The following is a 21,095-nucleotide window of genomic DNA, read 5'->3' on the forward strand; positions in this document are numbered from 1 at the left end:
ATTAGGAAGTCTCGTGAAAATAGTTTAGAATATGATGTAATTTTTTCACACATCTTTTAATCGCTATACAAAAAAATATTGTTCAGACTTTTTATGTACAATTTATTCTTATATGATTTAAATTAAGTGTCGTCGTGTCGGTATACCTTTGGTAACCTTCTCTGTATGAATGACGATATGCGATATAGTCTCTAATCTCTGACTACTGTTTATTGTGCTAATAGGTTTAAGTTACACTTTGGTTCGTTATTTCATTTGTTACTTTGCAAACTATTTTTGAACTACAAAGTGTATTTTGTTTTTGTAGTTTTCTGACAAGAGCTTAGGCCAGCAAATTTCCAGAACTGAAAACATAAAATTTGGTATTTTGCGTTGATCCATCAAATCTTTCGTTCAGGATACTTTTAGAAATTGAACCGAAATAACTTAAAATACATGTTAATCATAAGTGTAATATTGCCCATGAATTTTCCCATGGGAATGCATCATTTTCCCGGGGTAAAAAGTAGCCTATGTCCTTTCTGGGGTATCGAAATATCTTCATACCAATTTTCATGCAAATTGGTTGAGTAGTTTAGGCGTGATTGAGTACCAGACAGAGTTACTTTCGCATTGATAATATTAGTATGGATTGTTATAAATAAAATCAATTTCAAAGTTAACACACAAGTAAAAAAAAAGAAGTCCTCATATGACATTGTCGTGTCACGATGAACCCTTTGACACTTGTGCTTGGCGCATAAGTCCGCCGCAGTCCGCAACAGTCGGCATAACTAACGCGAACAGTGGCTCTTTGATGTTGCGCCTTGTGCGCGCACAGCGTGACGGACGTTCGCGGAACGCGCAAAAACTGCGCACACGTGCGACTGCGCCACGACGCGACGCATTGTCAAGATATTTTTGGAAATTATAAAGGATGGAATTGTTATGTGCTAGCTTTAATTTGCACTAAAGTAACTTATATTAAAATATACGTACAGCATAGGTTTCGCTTGTTCCTTTTGCTCGGAAATCTGAAATATGCACACAGCAGAATTTAACTTACCAAAAGGTATTGGCAAGGCTAAACTACTGTCTCAAAATTAAGGAAAGAAATTAATTAATTTCCACAATGTTATAAAAATGCTATAATTTGGCTGCCTGCGAAACTTCTGAACCGATTTTCATTAAATTAAGGCTTTTTAAACCTGATTAGACTGAAGCAGAAATAGGTATAATATATGTTATGGTACAATAATAAGGACAAGATGTATAATTCCATGTTTTTGCACGGTAACCCATCTTAAACACCACAAAACGACCTACTAATCTCACCGACTTCCGAATCCCATCCCATAATGACCCCACAGTACAAAACAATACCACAGACCTTTTCACCCCCATTAACACATAGTCGGGGGTCTGTCGGCACTTTGTGTAAGGTCATACACACACTGCTACATTGTCGGCACATCACAGAGGTGGGCGGGGCCGTCACGCCTTGCCACATGGTCTGCACTTGGCTTACAAGATATATTACCGCTTTACGGGTCGGTTAAACTGTCATATTTTATTGTTGTATTAAAATGTAGTTGTATTTGATAATGTTATAAATAACCCGGTTTATGAGCAATAAGAAGGTTTGTAGTTTCAGTTTGTAGATAGTTCTGCTTAGTAAAAAAGACAACTCCCGCACTAAGAATTGCTCTTGTGTCGCGGGGACTTTTACAAACATACAAACAACGGACATAAAGCACAACCAGACCCGAAACAATTATTTGTGGATCTCACAAATAATTGCTCCGTGTGGGAATCGAACCCACGACCTCCCGTTGCAGTGGTATCGGCGTGGCGACCTAAACCACTGCGCCACGGAGGCAGTCCAAGTTTCATAGTTGTCTTTGAAAGGAACCAAACGATTATCGATTTAAAACTTTGCAACTTGTATACATAATATTATAATGTAACGGATCTTAAACACGAATGAAAATGAAAGGTTAGGATGCCTTTTTTGTTTACCCAACGTTTCGATCGAATTGCATCGACCGTGGTCATTGGTTAAAAAGGTATCCAAGCCTTTAATTTTCATTCGCGTTTTAGACCTGTTGCATTACGATTCCCACGTAAAAAACTGAAACAGTTTATATTCTGCCTTTCAGTTAAAAACGTGCACATTAACTGCAACAGATCTAAATATAACCAAAATTATGATACATCAATAAATATGTCATATTTTAAGATATTTCAGTTTATTTCATGTTATTTCAGACACTTATTGCAACGATCATACGCCATATTTATGAATATTGAAGATAAACAAACCAATAAATAAGAAAAACAGAGTAATGCAGTCAGGGAAACTGCATTCACATTTCAGGTTAATTTCTGCCTGAAATTTTCTTCACGACGGAAAAAATATTCACATCAAAAGTAGTCAATATAATTCAAAGTTACACGAAAAACCCTTTACATGGCTTAAAAACCGTGTCAAAGTAGAATTGAGGAATAAAATCTCTAAGAACATAATACGTTTTCAGGATCGGATCAGTTTCAGATATGACCCGCAACTTACAAACATACAGTATTACCTTCGTCATTATTTGTTGTATAAGACTTCACTCTCATTAGATAAATTATTATAATGTTGTATCTTTTTTCTGGGATTAAAAACAACGACTACAAACCAACTGACACTAGCTTCTGTCATTCGAATATAAAGTGCAATATCTCAAACAAGTCATAAATGAAAATAACCCTTTATTATACCCCAAACCCCTAAATCAGTACAGTCATATAAATAAACTTGTGACGCTGAAACACGTCGTTTTTCTCAACACGCCGAGTTTTGCAACACGAAGACAGAGACTTAAGAACATTAGTCAAACGTTTTGTACAGTGTTCAAGCAATTTGTTCACCGACGAGTAAGGAGTGGTAGCGAGTTTATTTGTCCGACTGTACCTTGTCTCGCGAGTGAGTTATGTGGGTACTTTTTAAACTTATTTGGGAAGAATTAAGTTATTAATGTGTTAATGTAATGAAATAGGAGGATTTGTGTCGAAGTATTTGTCTTTACTGTCGACAGTAGTTTTCGTTAATGATTGGACTGTTATTGAAAGAAATTGTTAAATGTTTCTTTAAGGTGATAGTTAATGTTAAAATATGGTATAGCACTAGATACCTACATATTAAATATTTCTTTTTACAGGCTACTAAACCCACATTTGCAAAGCTTTCTGTATATAGGTATATCGTAATGTGTAGAAATATTATTATGTAAGAGCAAAGACTTATGCAATCATTGAAGATTACCTACTATCAGCAAAGACAGTACTGATTTTCAGCCAATATAAACTACATTATTTAACATTATGCGTTCCATTTTATTAGCAAGTTACATAGTCCAGAAGATCCTAAACACAGCGCTGCTATAAAAATTACATATTCTACTAAATTTTAAAAACTTACACATTCGCTAGCAATTAGCCCTACAAAAAACAAACAAACACATCACCACAAAGATTACTCTTAGCAATTAATTACCAACCTTCAGCACCCATGCATCATCATTACCTTTAAATAGCTCCTTCTCGAAATTATCTCAAAACATCTCCACTTTCAAACATTTATTTCATCTGTTGTCACTTGTGTACAACTGTCAAAATGATGATCTGTCAAAGTGACAGCTCGTCAAAGATGGCCGCCGGTGGAGTGACGCGACGTGACGGGAGGTGACGCGAGGTGACGTGAGGTGATGTTTACAAGGCGGATGCAACATGATACAGATGGCAGTTCAAATCTTCATGTTTGTTATTTAAGTTAATTAGAAAAATATTAAGCGGTTTCTGAAGTATTTATTATTAGAATCGTTAGAATAAAAGAATGCTGGTTTAATGCGGCTATAAATGAAAAAGTCAAAATTCTGTAATTTGTAACTGAAACTTGGAAAATCAGCAATAATTTTTTTCTTCAGATTGCGGTATCTTTTCGTAGAGTCATAATTTATTTGGTATTGTTTTCTTGCATAGATATGTATTGATTATATTAGTTATCTATTGCCAAGTGCTAAGGATTAAGTTCAAATTTTAGAGTTCAGAGCTTAGAGAGACATCGAAGGGCATTTCTTCTCTACGGTCAATTAAGCTAATTATATATACCTCGAGATGATTGTAGCAAGTATTTAGTGTGATACGTTCTCAAACTCGTAAAACGTCTACCGCTAGAACAACAGTCTAGCCGATCTAAAAATATGAATAAAATATCAAAAATAAAGCGTTACAATTAACAAGGCGAGTTTACGACGCGGTGTCGTGTGTCGCCTGACATTCAGAGAACGACGCGACGGTGTCGGACACTTCAAACGAGTGTCGGGTGACACTCGCACAGGCACTAACGCGAGACTGTGACGTCATCGGCGCAGGCGCATGCTACAGTTTAATTGGTGATATTTGATTGTTTAGGCTTTTTTTTGTTTGTATTTCTTTGTTAGTTTTTATGCTGAAGGGACAAGGACGAAGGCATTGGAAACGACCCGAGTAACACACGTCGGGCTTAAAACTATGTGTATGTGAAATTAAGACATTGAATACAGAGGAAAGTAGCTGTCTGTTACATATTCTTCATTAAATGGCTGAATAAATTAAGATGTGGAACAATAGGTTATTATTTCCAAAGGAGCGGGAAATCATAACCTATTCACAACAGGGGTAGGTAGAGACCTGAGACCCCGCTTAGTATAATACTTACAAACTTCCCTCGCTTCATCCACATCTTGTTTTATCTTTATTCTTGCCAAAGGCAATTGTAAATGGTGTACTAGTACATACATACATTCATAAAAACACTTTTCTCATAGTAGTAGGTAGGCCAGAAGTCACCAGAGCACACCGCTTGTTTCAATCCTTCGCTTAAAACTCAAATTACCAAAAGAAATTAAATCTAAACATTCTATTTTCCTTTGTCTCCAGACCCAAGTTCAGCTGCCATGGGCAACCCTGGCGTGGGTGGTACAGGCACGCAGCAGTATGGAGAGGTGAACCAGCTCGGCGGAGTGTTCGTCAACGGCAGGCCACTGCCCAATGCAGTCAGATTGAGGATCGTGGAGCTAGCGCAGCTTGGCATCAGGTAATCATGATAGAAATATCTTAAATTTAGTATTCCCGCACTAGTGTCCGTTCTGAGCCCGGTTGTAAATTTATCCATATACGTATTATTTTAAACTATGAGTATATAGTAATAAGTATATAAAGTGCACGTTTGGCGCAGTTGTTAAAATGGTCACCTCGCCGCAATAACCGTAGCACCGCGTGTGGTGAGTTCGTATCCCACCCGGGATAAATCTTTGTGATGAACACGAGTATTTGTTCTGAGTGTGGTAGTCAATTTATCTAAATAAGTATGTATTTAGAAGTATATAAGTATATTTATCAGATATTTGGTTACCTTAGTACAAGCTCTGCTTAGTTTGGAATCAAATGCCAAATGACCGTGTGAGAGTTGTCCAATGATATTTATTTATTAAATACATAATAAAATAGTATCAAACATAATAGGTATAGTAAAATTAGTAATGGTTAGTAACAATTTGTTTTGATCACATATCTATTCAGATACTAGCATCCACGTGTAAGAAGCCCTAGATAAAGTAATCTATAATCATCGTAAAGATAATGTCTTATCTGAGGTCATCTCAACACGATGCTGACTTGTTTTATTTATATTTCAGTTTGTTGTTTGTTTATGTTGACTGAAAGTGTTTCAGCACATTAACCTAGCTTTCACCAATTCTGAATAAGTTAGGTTAGCAGTTCGCTTATCCGGTGGAACTTTGGCCGATGTTTGCGTACATTAGCTGTTTTTTTTAAATTAAATATTTAAATTGAAACTGGCCGTTATACTTAACTTACAATTTCTAAACAAAGAATTGGTCTGATTTATCTAACAACTTCGTCTCATTTAGGTACTTTATTTTATAGAATGAAACAATAATAGGCTCTAGTATAAAAGTTTGGGGAAACAGAAAATTTGACAGAATATAACTGCAGTTTTTATTCTACTTTTTTCAGTCCGTAGCCGATTAATTAATATAAATTATAATCTTAATGGCAGTCCCAATTCCGTCAAACAAGCGTTGAATAGACGCGTAGATATAATAATATAAGCGAAACAAAACTAGCTACTGGGACTACTTATTTTGTCGTATCTTAGTTAACCTAGTCCTCCTTGCAATGCCTACATTATACCGCTTAGTAACAAGTAACACAGATACAAGACCTATTTAGACACTAGCAACCGTTTACATAGACCGACGCGTTTTTGGACCTCGATTGCGAAACACATCATTTGTATATTCATACGAAAAGCTATTTTGTCTAAGTATTTTACATTGAAATAATTAATGTAATAAATATACATGAATCCATTTATTAATATTTATTTTGGATAATGTAATTATTTTGTGTGAAAACTGAAATTAACTTAGGTATATAATACAATATTATATTCGAAAAATTAATCAGTTCCATTTGCACTATTAATCTTGATTGGGGATAAAAAAATTATGTTATTGTTTAATACAAAATCAAAATTTTGTATAAAATTTGGAGGTAGCAGGCAATTGATCAAATTTTGAAAATTACGTTGCACTGATTTGGTCCCGGGTCTGTATAAACGTTCACTAACAAATAATGACTTAGATTTTGAGTGCATCTAGCACCCGCCCCACATGTTAATTATCTGTAACAGTTTCCCTACAATGTATCTACTGCGACCCGCAATAAATCACTATAACAAATGTCCTTCAGTCCGAGATAACCGGCTTTCCTTGCAGCTAGCGACTATTTGTTACTATGCGACTATTATCGTGTACTTACATATATAATGTGTAAATATACAGTTTATCTAATATATTATGCAATTATAATTGCAAGTAGGTGATTTATGTTTTTAATTGACATTATAAGGTTACTGTGCGAATGAAAATGGAAAATGCTAAGATATGACATGTATACTGGAATGAGATTTTGTTGGGCTGGGAGATTTGTAATACTTATGTTTATTAAAATATGTTTGATTAAAAAGAAACTTATTGATTTTTTTGTTGGTCAAAACACTAAATGAAATAGTACAAAATACGGATTTAAATAAAAATATACACAATTGAAAAAAAAACTACTATATTTTGCTCGGTGGCGTAGAATCCGTCTGAATAATTGTCGACCGGAGACGTGCCTAAAAGGCTGGATGCATTTCATTGCTTTGGTTTAAAAACAGGTCAGCCTTGGTCACGAATAGCTTTGAAATTACTCTTAAGAAACTCCGAGCACTCTGGTTCCAAAAACTTTAAATAAATCTAGGGAAAATTTTCTTATAGCTGCTTGTAGTGGTCAACCTGGTGTCAAAGTTCTTCAAGCCGCCCGAGAAACCAATGACATGACTTAACGACTTATCTTAATCGACAACAACCGGGACCGACATTTTACGTGCCCTCCGAAGCACGGAGACGCACAGTTCAAATAACACTGAACGATCTATGGAATAACCACACCAAATCAAACCAAAGGTAGAAAGGTAGAAATTAAAAGGATTACCGACCGGTGAGCGCAACTGGCGCCTAAAGCTGCAAATTTAAAACTATAATAGGATTAAAAGTCCGCTCATTATTTCCCGTAATACCCCAATTTTTAAGTTGTTCAATCGTTTATCGCGTTACATAACATGCGGTTATGTGACATTTACCCCTGTGCTTAGCTGTTTAACTTAAACAATGAGATCATTAAGAATTTTATCGGATACAGCTAATATTTAGCGTTTAGCGTAGCTTTGTGTTGCTAAATATAATTTTGATTGAATTTAACTTATAATAAACGGTATGAACCTTAGGTAACCCCTCACGCAGAGGTTAACTGCGATAGTGGCGTGTGGTTACGGTTTTACCCTTATTTCGATAGAGTACAATATACTGGGATTCAAAGTTATTCAATAACTTTGCAATGTCCAGTATATCGTACATGCATTTTCAGAATATGGGGATATACCAGTGCTTTAATTATTTTTCCATTTTCTGGCTATTCCTAGTGATGATGAAATGCATCAATATGCAATGATATGTTTTCATATTTTTTTCTCTTGCCGGATTAGGGAAACATTAAGGGCGATTTATTGCGTATTAAACTGTAGCAGTTACGAGTACTATACAGATAATCTATTTAATAAATAAAGTGACAGCAAAATGAAAATAACTGTCAATTATCCAGATGCTAAGCTATCTGGTAGATACGTATATTATAATGTGCCTATAACCTATCTTCTATGGTTTTAATTACGTTTAATTATTTTCCAAAGCTTTTCCACAGTTTCTAATCACGTGTTTGTCCTCAGGCCCTGCGACATCAGTCGTCAGCTGCGCGTGTCTCACGGCTGCGTGTCGAAGATCCTGGCGCGCTACCACGAGACCGGCTCCATCCTGCCAGGAGCCATCGGCGGCTCCAAGCCCAGAGTTACCACACCCAAGGTAAATGTCATCATCATTTTATTATACTATTAAGGAATTCACCAATGTAAACTATAATATTGCAAAATTATATTTTCCACATTGGTCTTTTGTTCAGGCAGAAGATCGGCCTTCGCATCAAAAACTGGAAAACAATTGCTTTTTTGAGTTAAGAATAACTGTGATTTAAACTTCCATAAATGCCATTTGTCAAAAAAATTATGATCTCATTTTGACTGGGCGATATTAGTCATGAAAAGTTGAGTAAGAAAAGTTAATTTCTATCTAGATACTAAATACATAGATACGAGTAAAGGGGCGGGAAGGGACACATATGTACAAAGATATTAGTCCGTGTATTGCAAGAGCCACCTAGGCTTAGAAAAACTCCTTGGGATTATTTTCTATAACTTCCCTTATTAAAAGAGAGATACATAAAACGGTATTTTAATCGCAGAACTCAGACGTAGTTTCTATCAAATCAGACGAACAGATACGATGATGAATCCTTCAAGTTTTCCTCATACATACGTCACAAGTTTAATACGCAACGTGTGATACACGTGGTCACTTTTATTTCAATTTGAAGTAGAGTGTCGTAATACATAGTGGTACTTTAGGCTTATCACAATTAGTGGCAAACGACATCTGACCTCACTAACTTAATGCGCACCACGCAAGGAATGTTATTTTTTACGTTTTTAGATAATTTTACTATATAATCTGAGTAATAAGACGGATATTTTGTTTTCAAAATTCGTAATGATCGTTCCGCGTAGAAAAGACGGTCTGATACATATTATCTGTTATTATATAAATTTATCATGCATTGAACCTTATTTTGCTTACCTCCATACATATGGATTTACGAAATCGTACATTATTAATTTACCCTTAGTTATTGGTTTCGGTCGCAAACTGCCTGAAATAATGTGATTTGTGCAGCACAAAACTGCAAAAGTAATGAAAAGCACATGTTTTGTTATATAGCGTTTTCTGTAACACAGACCCTTATTTTGGACCCTTTGGTATATTATACTTATGTCATACGAATATCAATTATAGTACGACCATATTGAAAAAAATTGTTGACCCGTTACTGTCACATTCCTGGGCACCACGCTGGTCAAGAGCAGATTTATTAAAAAGTGGTTAATTGACTCTATGAAAGCTTGTGAAAGGCTTTTTCGTGCTTTTTGTTAGAAGCAAATATGAATAATAATACATAATCAAGGTTGATAGGTTGATTGATGGTAGGTACATAGTAATAAAAAAAAATATGACACACCGTGCAATTTTGAAAATTCATGTGTAGAATTTATTTAACAAAATCCTTCGGTCCCGTCATTCTAACCAAAGTTCAAACCTCAATCTGACGTACTACCAGTTATCTATTAAATTACATAACACATTTAGTCATGAACGTTTTTTTACCACATTTTCCTCAATGGAGCATCATCATTCTTATCTCAGCCCCCTTCTGCTCAAAATATCTCAGTAGGTAAAGGTTGGTCGTATCAGCGACTTATTTTTAAAACGACCACTAGTTAGGTAGGTATCTAATAATGTTATTTTTGTATAATTATGTCTAATCATCGTTATTGTATCGTTTTAGTTTATCTTGTGAGTGTTGGTGCTATGTTGTCTAGTTGGGAATACGGATCAGCTGTGCGGACATTTTGTTCAAAATCAAAATCAAATCATTTATTTATTTAGGTCAAATAATAGGTGTTGACACTTATGATAATCTACCACTAGCTCGGAAAGTGTAGAGCCTTATGAGAAGAGCTAGCAAGAAATTCACGGCCATTTATTTTGTATTAATCACATAATCATTTAATTACTATGTATTTTTCGGCTTTGAATGCGATTTTTACTTTTCATTTTGTTCAGCATTGATTTGTTATACCCCGTTTAAGGCAAAAAAAAATATTATCTGCCTTAATTGTAGACTTTATTGTTATTGCTCTACCTGCACTTAGTTACGCTTTGAGAACGATTTATTCTTTGAATACGTAAAACATGTTAATAAAATAATAATTATATTATGATCAAACCGGATCATACAATCTTTGTTTCGGTTTGCTAGACGTATTGACCAGATCATACGAATAGTTGTCTCGAACTGATCATTGTCAGATGGCTTGCGGCTTGCGACCATCACTGCGGCAGTTCCGAGGACACGGCGGGAAACACTCGCCGTGTGCTCAGCGTGGTCGGGGCCGCGACCCCGAAGGGTTCAACTGACGAAAAACGAAGGATAATTCCGGGTCCTATCTACTTCAACTTATGTGTGATAAACAATACTAACTAGCCTCTCTTTCCAGGTGGTGTCCTACATAAAGCAGCTCAAAGCGAAAGACCCAGGCATCTTCGCCTGGGAGATCAGAGACAGGCTGTTAGCAGACGGGGTCTGTGACAAGTACAACGTGCCTTCCGTGTCCAGCATCAGCAGGATACTGAGGAATAAGCTGGGAGGGGGGGCCCTGTACCCTGTACCCCCCCTTTACCCAGTCCCACCACAGCGGTGCTGGCCGCTGCATCAGCCCTATGAATACTATATGTATTTACCGGTAAGACATTTTAATATCTTCGTCTTTTAACTTTCAGGATTCTTGTTCTATGTACGTATCAGGTGTATCTAACTTTTATATAGATGAACCGAATTTAATTGGACTTTTCAATAGTTTTGATGTTTGATAATACAGTTAAGGAAAAGCTCAAGTTAGTAGTAGTCTTGAATTAATGGATACTTAAAACTAAAGTAAAAGGCTGCGAAAATGATCATCATCAAGCCTGTCCTATTTTATGGCTATGCGTTCTACAATTTGGTGTTAAAACAAAACATTTAAACACAAATTCTCTTTTATAATTTTTGTTCCAAGAACTACAATTAACAACTAAAATATTAAGAACTAGCTCCGTCTGTACATGACAACGTAACATTAATACTCCTGTCTACACCTATGACTGTATTACATGCCAAGGTGGCAGGTTCGACTCCCGACCACGTCATATCCGTGGCAAGCGGCCAATCATTCAGAAAACACAATCAGTATTTTCACGCTAATTTGAGAGTAAAGAGAATTTCGTCACAGGATTATTTTTGTTATACAAGTCTGTTTTTGTTCGTCAATGTCGGTCATGTTCCATTAAGAACTTTTAATGGATAGGTGTATAAGTTTTATATATAAGCCTAGCCTTTCATCCAAACTATTTTGGAGACGGCTCCCAGTCTCAGCGGATGCAGCTGGATATCAGTGTTTTACATGGAGCGATTGCCTATCTGACCTCCACAACCCAGTTACCTGGGATATAACATGATACCCTTCTGTAAGACTTGTTGTCAGATTTCAAGCTTCTAACTACGTTTAACGACTGCCAAAGATCTTTGAAAATTACCGCCGGAACCCACAATTTAACGTGCCTTCCAAAATACGGAGGAACGCGATATTTATAAGATGATCACCCATCCACAGAACAACCTTGGCAAGCGTAGCTTAATTTCAGAGATAGATCCGCGCGGCTGTTGTTAACTAAGCCACGGGCTCCTCATGGTGTGTAAGTTTTACATACTATGATATTATATTGGCTTGTCTGTTATACAAGGCGAATAAGGTAGTGGTGTAGAGAACATATCCACGTTTTGTCATTAATTGGGTTGGTCTGAAGTAATAGGCGGGCTTGTTTCGTATTATGAACATCCCGGCTGCTATTATAAATATCCCAACTATCATAGAGAATCCAAAAATAAATAGACCGACCCAGGAGCTGAACATGAGGTGGAGGTCAGCGGACACACAACTACCTCTTAGACTACAAAAATAGTAAACTGATAAACCATTATCATTATCAATACCTTCAGTCACCGGTAACGTGTGCAAATCTGGCGCAGGGGTCGCGGGTTCAATTCTCGGGTCAGATCAATAAAATATTCATATATTTTTACATCGAGAAACTTCAACGATCCAGAACATTATGGACATAAAAGTGGAGATCTGTTTTAAAACAGTTTGTCATTAAACGACGGTCGTCACACCGCCACCATTGCGTCGGGAGGTTGTGGGTTCGATTCTCGGAATAATTATTTGTGCGATCGACACATAATTGTTTCGAGTTTGGTTGTAGTTTGTCCGTTAATTGTATATTTATTAAAGGTCCCGTGATACAAAAGCAAGTCTTAGTGCGGGAGTTGTCTTTAAAAAATGTAAACCATTCATCCTTCAACCGCTTGCCTAGATATATAGTACTGCTGAATGTGCCTCAGAAACCGGGCATCAGTCGCTTCATGTAAAATACTGGTACTCAGCTGCATCCTGTAAAACTGGAAGCCGACTCCAACTTAGTTGGAAGAAAGGCTAGGCCGATGATGATGATACTCTTGGTTTATCATACAAAACTTTCAAGTTCTGTAACAGTGTCTAATTGCATTTTTCTTCCCCAGGGTCGTCAGCACACAACGAGCAACCCCCACGCGCTCCCCCACCCCCACCAGCAGCCGCCACCCCCCCACCACGCGCACGCACATGCGCTCTGACACACGCGCCCCTCCAACCACGACCGATGATGACCGACGACGACCGATGGCGACCGACGTCGGTCCGTGATTCAGTGGTAGTGAGTGAGACGTTAACGACTGAGATTAGTAGACTAGTGTGAGGTGAAACGGGTGTGTTGATGAAGATATATGTATGTTTATAAAGGTAATATGCTGCGAATATAGCAAAGAACCATTTAAGTTTGACTGTCTGAATATAGCAACAAAACGCTGCGCAGAAGATCAAGAAAGAAGTGTACAGAAGACCGAGTAAAGGAGATGTAAAAACAACGGTGTTCTTCCGTTCAGTCAACAGAGTTGCAAAAGCGCGATTTTCTATAGTAGGAACTATTTAGTATCAAATGTTTGAAATTTAAAATTTACTGCAAAAATATATCCTGCGATACCCGCTACCCGCACGCGCGCTGATCAGACCTTCATACAATTTTTTTCGATAGCTTTAGAGAATCGCGCTTCATGGACCATCTTTTGTTTTCATGATTCTGTACAGAGGCTGTGTATGCTATATTCAGACACATAGTTAAATAGTACATAATATACCTAGCTAGCATTGTGGCTAACTGGCCTTTATGCGAGTATGCCGGAGAATTAGATGTGCATGTCTCAAGTATATTTAAAATAACCACTTTTTGTACATATTTAGTACGTGTAATAAATAAAATCTATTATTTAACACAATATTCTGCGGGATTAATAGGTCAGTGATGTTAAAGTAGGTCGATTCAAGCTCTGTTCAAATCTACAGATACGTAGCGTGTCCGGCACGAATAAAAAGGGCCTAACTACCATGTCGGTTGAAATCGGCTTTCTACAGCATAGAAAACAGAAAAAAAATCTATCTATAGTATCTATATATTACGTGTTTGCCATGCACGCTACACAGTATCTGAAACAATTTTTTGTTGCGTGTCTCATTTAGTAAGGAACCATCTTATTCTTTTATATTTTCAAGGTCTTAAAATTTGTATTTGTAACATTTGCATTTTAAAGGACAGAAAATCAAAATTGGTAAGCAATATACAAATGTCAAATGCTAAGACTAACTTCCTTCACTTACTTTCTAACTATACTTTTAACTAATTAACTACAACTGATACCTATGCATACAAAAAGTGGTTTAAAATTTGTTTCCTAAATAAGACATGTAAGGAAAAACAATTAATAGATTTGAACGCAGTGTAAGTGATGGGTGTATGCACCCGTTGTAGCCAGCGCGCAAGTGATCTTTAGTTGTAAGTGTATTAGTGATACAATTGTTGATAAAACAAGTATTATGTTGATGTATATACGATATATTTGAGTGTAATATACATAGAGTTTATTGTGAAACTTGACGTTTTTCTACTGACTATATTTAGAACTTATTGAGTCCATGACATAGCGAAGCATGGTACAGGTCAGACAGGTTTGAAAGGAAGGAGGGTAGACCTTTGCCCAGCAGTGGGACACATAAAGGGCTAATAAAAAAAAATAAAAAATGTGCCCATGAAAAAAGCACATCCTTTGGGCCTTTTCTTAAAAATATGCTTGTATTTTTTCGAAGAAATTGTAGTCAAAAGTGTATGAAAGATAGAGTCTTTATCAATACACTTCTGCCTGTTACTCCACAGCTTCAACTTACGGAATAGTCATGAACCTAACTCCCCGAAAAGTCTCACTGAAAAGTGAAGTACTACTTACTGAAAATTACCGATTTTCGGACAGAAATTCCCGAAACTCCTTTTGCATGAACCGAGAATTTAATTATAGACATAGTTTATCGATGTAACATTTTAATTTGTATCTAAAAACTAACATTTTCTACTGAAAGTTTCTGAAATCATCCTAAAAAAATTTAATCAGCATCAATTTTGTTATTTTTCCACTATATTGTGATTTCGATAGCCAAATGGTTTTCCCGCGACCAGATAAAAGATATTATCACATATCTCAATAATTATTATTTATCTGCATAGATAGAAGATTTCACAAAACATGCGGCTTTAGATAACAGATAATCGTTCAAGCGTGATTTTCTAAGTAAGATTATTATTTATCTTGGTATTATATCATGTAATTTTCACGGTAATTAGTTTAATTGGGGAGCACCCGATTTTTAATAGCTATTAAACAATAATTGCTTAATAGCAAAGGAAAGTTCATTTTAGTAATATCACGTCTACGCCTAGTAGTGTAGGTAGAGGAATAAGAAATGTACTTCACGATTTTAAGTAACATGGTAGAATTCTGAGCCCCTCTGGCCTGCTATCATGATAAAGATATCCAAGCATTTATTGACGACTAGCTGACCCGCGCAACTTCGCTTGCGTCACATAAAAGAGAATGGGTCATAATTTTCCCGTTTTTGTAACATTTTTTACTGTTACTCTGCTCCTATTGGTCGTAGCGTGATGATATATAGCCTATAGCCTTCTTCGATAAATGGGCTATCTAACACTATCTAAGATTAGCGCGTTCAAACAAACAAACAAACAAACTCTTCAGCTTTATAATATTTGTATAGATATTCCAATAGAAGTGCGAAAAATCCTAACTTTAACTCAACCAGGGAACGGAACCAGAGACATTGTAGCCAATTTGACTCTTGAGTTCTCAATAACATAGATTAATTCCCAAAAGTTCAAAGATAAGAGTCGATAACTATCTTAAAGTAAATTATCAACCGACGCCGAAACAAGTAACCAATCTACGCTATCCTTAACTCCAGATATCATATTGGAACTGGCCGTTTTAGAGACACGGTAGGTCGTAGATTATCTATTAACAGTAGTCGGTAGAAAAACGTTAAGTTTCTATGTAGATATTGTATTAGAAATATAACAGTTAAGTATTTAAGATTGGAGGATGTACATATTTTATAATTATTGTACTTATACACACTTGTTTTAGTATATTTTAATATTAAATTATAATCTGATAATAATGCCTTTAAAGTGAGGGTTTTAGAGTCAAAGTATGCACAAAGTTTGTCATTGTATAGATATATAGCATCACTACATATCTGATGCATTTGTCTGTCTGTTCGCAATAAATAAAAAATATGGATACTGATTTGGTTTTTACCGATTTACCGAGAGGTTCATGATGGAAAGTTGATCTTTAAAATTCGTAGACTTTTGAAAAAATTATATCAAATATTGTAATTTCATTATGATGTCCACAAAATTTACATTATTACGGTTACGATAAACAGTTTTATATGTTATCTAATAAGTGCATTGTAGGTCTGATGAAAAGTGTGCTAATTGAAATGTTAAATATATATTACATTTGTCTTGTATTGGTCATAGGGAAAATGTGATTTTTACAAAAAATACTTTAGTTGTTGTGTAAAATTAAATGAAATAATATTGTAACGCTGTACAATCTTTTCCAATCACAACATTAAATAACCTACAATTTATAGATTTTGATGCGAAGCACACAATAATAAGCTTAAGGTAGAGTTTCGCAGCTTATGGATAAGTGTTAGATAACCTATCAACTAGATAGAGTGACAGCAAATGTAAGAAAATAATTTAAAATATCTTCTAATAACCTGATACCTTTTCAGAAATAGTTAAACTGGGCTTTAAGGCCAGCTGCTTACTCCCAGTTTCTGAGGTACATTTAGCGCTAGTTTATCTATTCAATAGCGTTTAAACTAATATAAAAAAGACAGTTTAATAGATAAACTACCGCTAAATGTACCTCAGAAACCGGGAGTTATATAGATAACTTGGCCGACAGTTAAAGTGTAAGTTAAATTAACCGACACTTATTCAGCAGGCTAAAAACAGGCTTATCTTAAAGTACGCTACATAAAGTTTAACAAACAGTTCAATAACTACTTGTATAACTATATGGCAACTGTATTTCAAATTGTGATAAAGGTATAAAATGTACGCGATTTCGATGGATTTTGAATCTCTCTGAAAACGGGACTTTGATGCAATTATTAAAGGTTAAAATACCTTTTTTCCTTCCGAAATTTTCACCTACATTGTATCTTTCTATATTATACTTCTTGGTGAATCTAGATATCTAATAGAATACGGGAAATAATGCGAACACCCCTTGATATAAGTACTTGACGTTTCGGCTGAGGTTACACTAGATGTGGTCGCAGGCTGACTGCGTATATACCTATGCCTTTTCTCTTATTATATACATATATATAGGTACCTAATTACAATAAGTACCATTTAAAACAAGCTGAAAGTCCTTTTGACCCATTTCGCGTGCATTTTATAATCATATGTCACATTGTAAATGTATAATAGTTTTAGTTATTTATATATAAAGCTGTACAAACTAGATGTAAGTACTGATAATATTTAAACACTAGGCTTGTAGGTCCACATTAGGTCATCTAGAAAATAAATTGGTTTGTTCATACACTAAGTTTTGGTATTTTTATTTAGATAAGCAAACCCTGGAGGCGATAATCTGTGTTTTTACCCGACTGCGCGACGGAAAAGAGGGTAATTCCCTACTGAATGACTTGCACAGGTCTTTGAATAGGTATAGGTAATTTGTACGTAGCAAGATATGTAGGTACCTAGGAGGCGGTCAGATACAGTTCAAAAGTTGAATGATAATTTAGTAACACCAATTATAGTTAATCAAATATTATCTAGACTACGTAAACTTTATATCTTAAATATAAACCAAGATATTAAGTTTATGATTTATTTTACCTACATGAGAATACAATTCACGCAACATTTTTTCAAGCTAGCAACAATCGCTCTCTGAATTCAATCGCAACAGTAATAAAGTGTTCATTGATTACAACGTACATACAACATAATAAATCTTCTATTTTTAACCCGCCAGTTTAATTACACCGCCGCTCTGTGATATTTCATTAAAAATTCACTGGCTAATTGAATGGCGGCCACAATAGCCCGCGTCGCCGTCCCAAATCAACTTTACAACCGATAACAATAAACGAACGGATATTGCATACAAATATCGTCCCCGGACACGAATTACCAATTAAATCCCTGCTTTGTTTCGAATTTAATACTACCTAATCCGAAATTTTACTGTATTAATAACAAAATTTTATGATCGCGCGGGAAAAGCGCGGGAGCAAAAAATAAAATGGCGACGGCCGCTGTTAAATGACATTTGACGCCGCGCGCTGCCACGACGCGCCCACCGCCGCGCAGGGCTGCCTGGCGGGATCATATTTTAAATAGGTAATTACCTACCAAATTCTTCTTAAATAAGTACGCATTTCAGATGAGTGACAAACTGAAACATATGTACTTGGCGATTGTAATAGGCTTAGTAATCTCTACAGCTCTACAATGTTGTTCAGATGCCAGCTACAGTTTACCTATAAGTAAGTTGTTACATAGTAAGTTATCTTAGATTTTGCAAAACAAACCAAAGAAAATATACACATACCTACTTACAATATTTACTCATTTAGTAGCCTAAAAGCACAAGGAAGTAAGTAAAGCGAAAGTAGTTAATTGAATTAAAACATATGGTAGAACCCTGTCTTTCCCTTACTACCACTTACTAGTTGTAATAATAAAAAATATAGCAACTATGCTAGTAGCATAAAAGAGAATAAGCAATTATAAAACCTGTAAAATGCCTTCTAACAGCTTCAAAATCTTCGGTTTTCACACCAAATAAAGTCCCAAAATATGTCAACTTTAAAACATTTTGTTCAGCCCTGTGGCAGAATGGCGCGGAAAGCGAGACATAATTAAAAGTGGTCTCGCGGCGGCTTTGTGCGCGCGCGCATGCTCCCTCACACTCCGCACTCCAGACGTCTACACACTACACACACTAATGTGGATCAACGTGAAATACCTCCCATTAATTTTGACAAAACAAAGCCTTAAAATGCTTAGATAGAACTGCGGAAAAGTCTGTAAATAGGGGTTAACACCCTTGGAATACGACAAGTATCTCTTACTACCTTACTACTATACTACTACCTTAAAGAAGAGCGAACTTTTACCATTTTAGTTACAACAAATAGTTAGTATTTAGATTACAGTTTAGATTTAGAGTGCTACGTGCTACGATCAGCTCATAGAGAGAAAATACTTTTGTAGACTCGTTAATTCCAGGGAAGTTCTTGAAGCTTTCAGGGTTCTTTATTGAGTAAGTATTTACCGGATTCCGTTAGATTAATAAATATGAAGGGGAGGATTAATTTACAATTTATTTTGCTATGTAAGTAAAGCAGCATATTTAGAGGAAAAAAGTAAGTAAGTATTCGGGATAACATAAGGTGCAACGTTCCAAAATAATCCCAAAGTTCCATCCTTCGCAGTTAAAACAAGTGACTAATAAACAATATTAATGTTTATACCAAACATTCAGCTACTTTTCTAAGTCCAGTATATTTCGTAGATAATTATGTTTTTAATGATGTTAATTCATGCACAGATAAACTGGATAAAACCCAAAGTTTATCAGTTATTTGTATTAAGAGCCGTTGCTATTTGAATTAAATAACATTTTTCTTAAATAACAGATAAGTTTTATATAGAAACTCTAATAGTTAAGTACGTACAATGTATTTTAACGGACCGAGATGACGAAACTTCGGGGCAAAGTTTAAATTTGATTGAAACATACTTATTTCAGAAGTAATGACTCACTTTACGAAATTATATTTCTTTAGGAATGTAGTTCTTTTTGAAATTGTGTTTATTATTTACACAAGAATAATTAATTTACCATTTACATTTTTTTTATAATCCATACTAATATTATAAATGCGAAAGTAACTCTGTCTGTCTGTCTGTCTGTCTGTCTGTCTGTCTGTCTGTCTGCTACTCAATCACGCCTAAACTACTGAACCAACTTGCATGAAATTTGGTATGGAGATACTTTGATACCCGAGAAAGGACATAGGCTACTTTTTACCCCGGGAAAATGACGCATTTCCCGGGAAAAATCAGGTGGCGAACGAAGTCGCGAATAATCGTATTATAATGACATTGAATTAACACAATTCCGTTGTCATGGCAACTGTTTTAATGGCGGATATACCTTAGCGCGACTTCATTATATTAAGTGCTTGTTCACGTTGGAACTCGCGGGCGCGGTGGCGGGCGCGGTCGCGGGGACGTGGCGATTTGTGTTCACGTTGGCCGCCAGGCGGGCGTTTGGCTCAAACTGGCTCAAACTGGTTGATCTTACTTGACATCGCGCCCGCCACCGCTAGTTCGACGTGAACACACACGAACATCTTCACTTGTTTGATATTGGCGCGAGCGCGCCACGCGGGCCGCGCGCGACGCCGCTAGCTCGCCCGCGACTTAGACCGCGCGAACGGTTTGTACGTGAACACTTCGGTACATCGCCATATGTTTGATATTTCGCGACCGCGCCCGCCACCGCGCCCGCGAGTCAACGTGAATGAGCACTAAGAGATATAAATTATTTGAGAATATTTTTCGAGAAAAAAAAGCATATTTTGTTATTAAGGAATAATTAAGCTTTGTATGAGTAAAAAAAAATCTTGATGTAATTCAGTAGGTAGCGTCTCACCATACTATGAGAGCGATGGAATAGAGAGTGTACCTGTGTATTGTGCACACACTTGGACACTATAAACAAAGCCAGTTTCAATGAAACTGACCGCCGCCGTAGCCGTATATCGGCTAGGAGGACATTATTATTATTGTTAAACAACTGTCAGACATGTCATTCCTCATGATTGTTTCTTTCAAACTACCTTCACACAAGAACCATTGAAAAACTTCAATGAATTTTGGTAGACAGATCCTACTAATATTATAAATGCGAAAGTTTGTGAGTATGTACATATGTATGGATGTTTGTTGCTCTTTCACGCATATACTACTCAACAGATTAGGATGAAGTTTGGTATATAGGTAGCTCAAGACCCAGAATAACACATACGCTTTTTATGGATTTACACGGCCTCTAATGGCCTCTATCTATACTAATATTATAAAGCTGAAGAGTTTTTTGTTTTTTGTTAGAACACGCTAATCTCAAGAACTACTGGTCCGATTTGAAAAAATATTTCAGTGTTAGGTAGCCCATTTATCGAGGAAAGTTATACGCTATATTATTATTTCATC

At 36.0% G+C, this 21,095-nt stretch overlaps 1 protein-coding gene across 1 annotated transcript in view; it reads left to right on the top strand.

Moving 5' to 3' along the window:
- Positions 1 to 17,398, top strand: part of LOC142981166 (paired box protein Pax-1-like) — a 38,030-nt gene extending 20,632 nt beyond the window's left edge. Inside the window, exons 2-5 of the mRNA XM_076126873.1 lie at positions 4,945 to 5,101; positions 8,357 to 8,489; positions 10,796 to 11,041; positions 12,913 to 17,398. Coding sequence (XP_075982988.1) covers positions 4,945 to 5,101; positions 8,357 to 8,489; positions 10,796 to 11,041; positions 12,913 to 13,005 — 629 coding nt within the window. The 3' untranslated portion in view covers positions 13,006 to 17,398. The remainder of the gene's footprint in view (positions 1 to 4,944; positions 5,102 to 8,356; positions 8,490 to 10,795; positions 11,042 to 12,912) is intronic.
- The last annotated feature ends 3,697 nt before the right edge of the window (positions 17,399 to 21,095 follow it).

This window comes from Anticarsia gemmatalis, chromosome 19, assembly GCF_050436995.1.
Source record: "Anticarsia gemmatalis isolate Benzon Research Colony breed Stoneville strain chromosome 19, ilAntGemm2 primary, whole genome shotgun sequence".
NCBI classification, from domain to species: Eukaryota; Metazoa; Arthropoda; class Insecta; order Lepidoptera; family Erebidae; genus Anticarsia; species Anticarsia gemmatalis.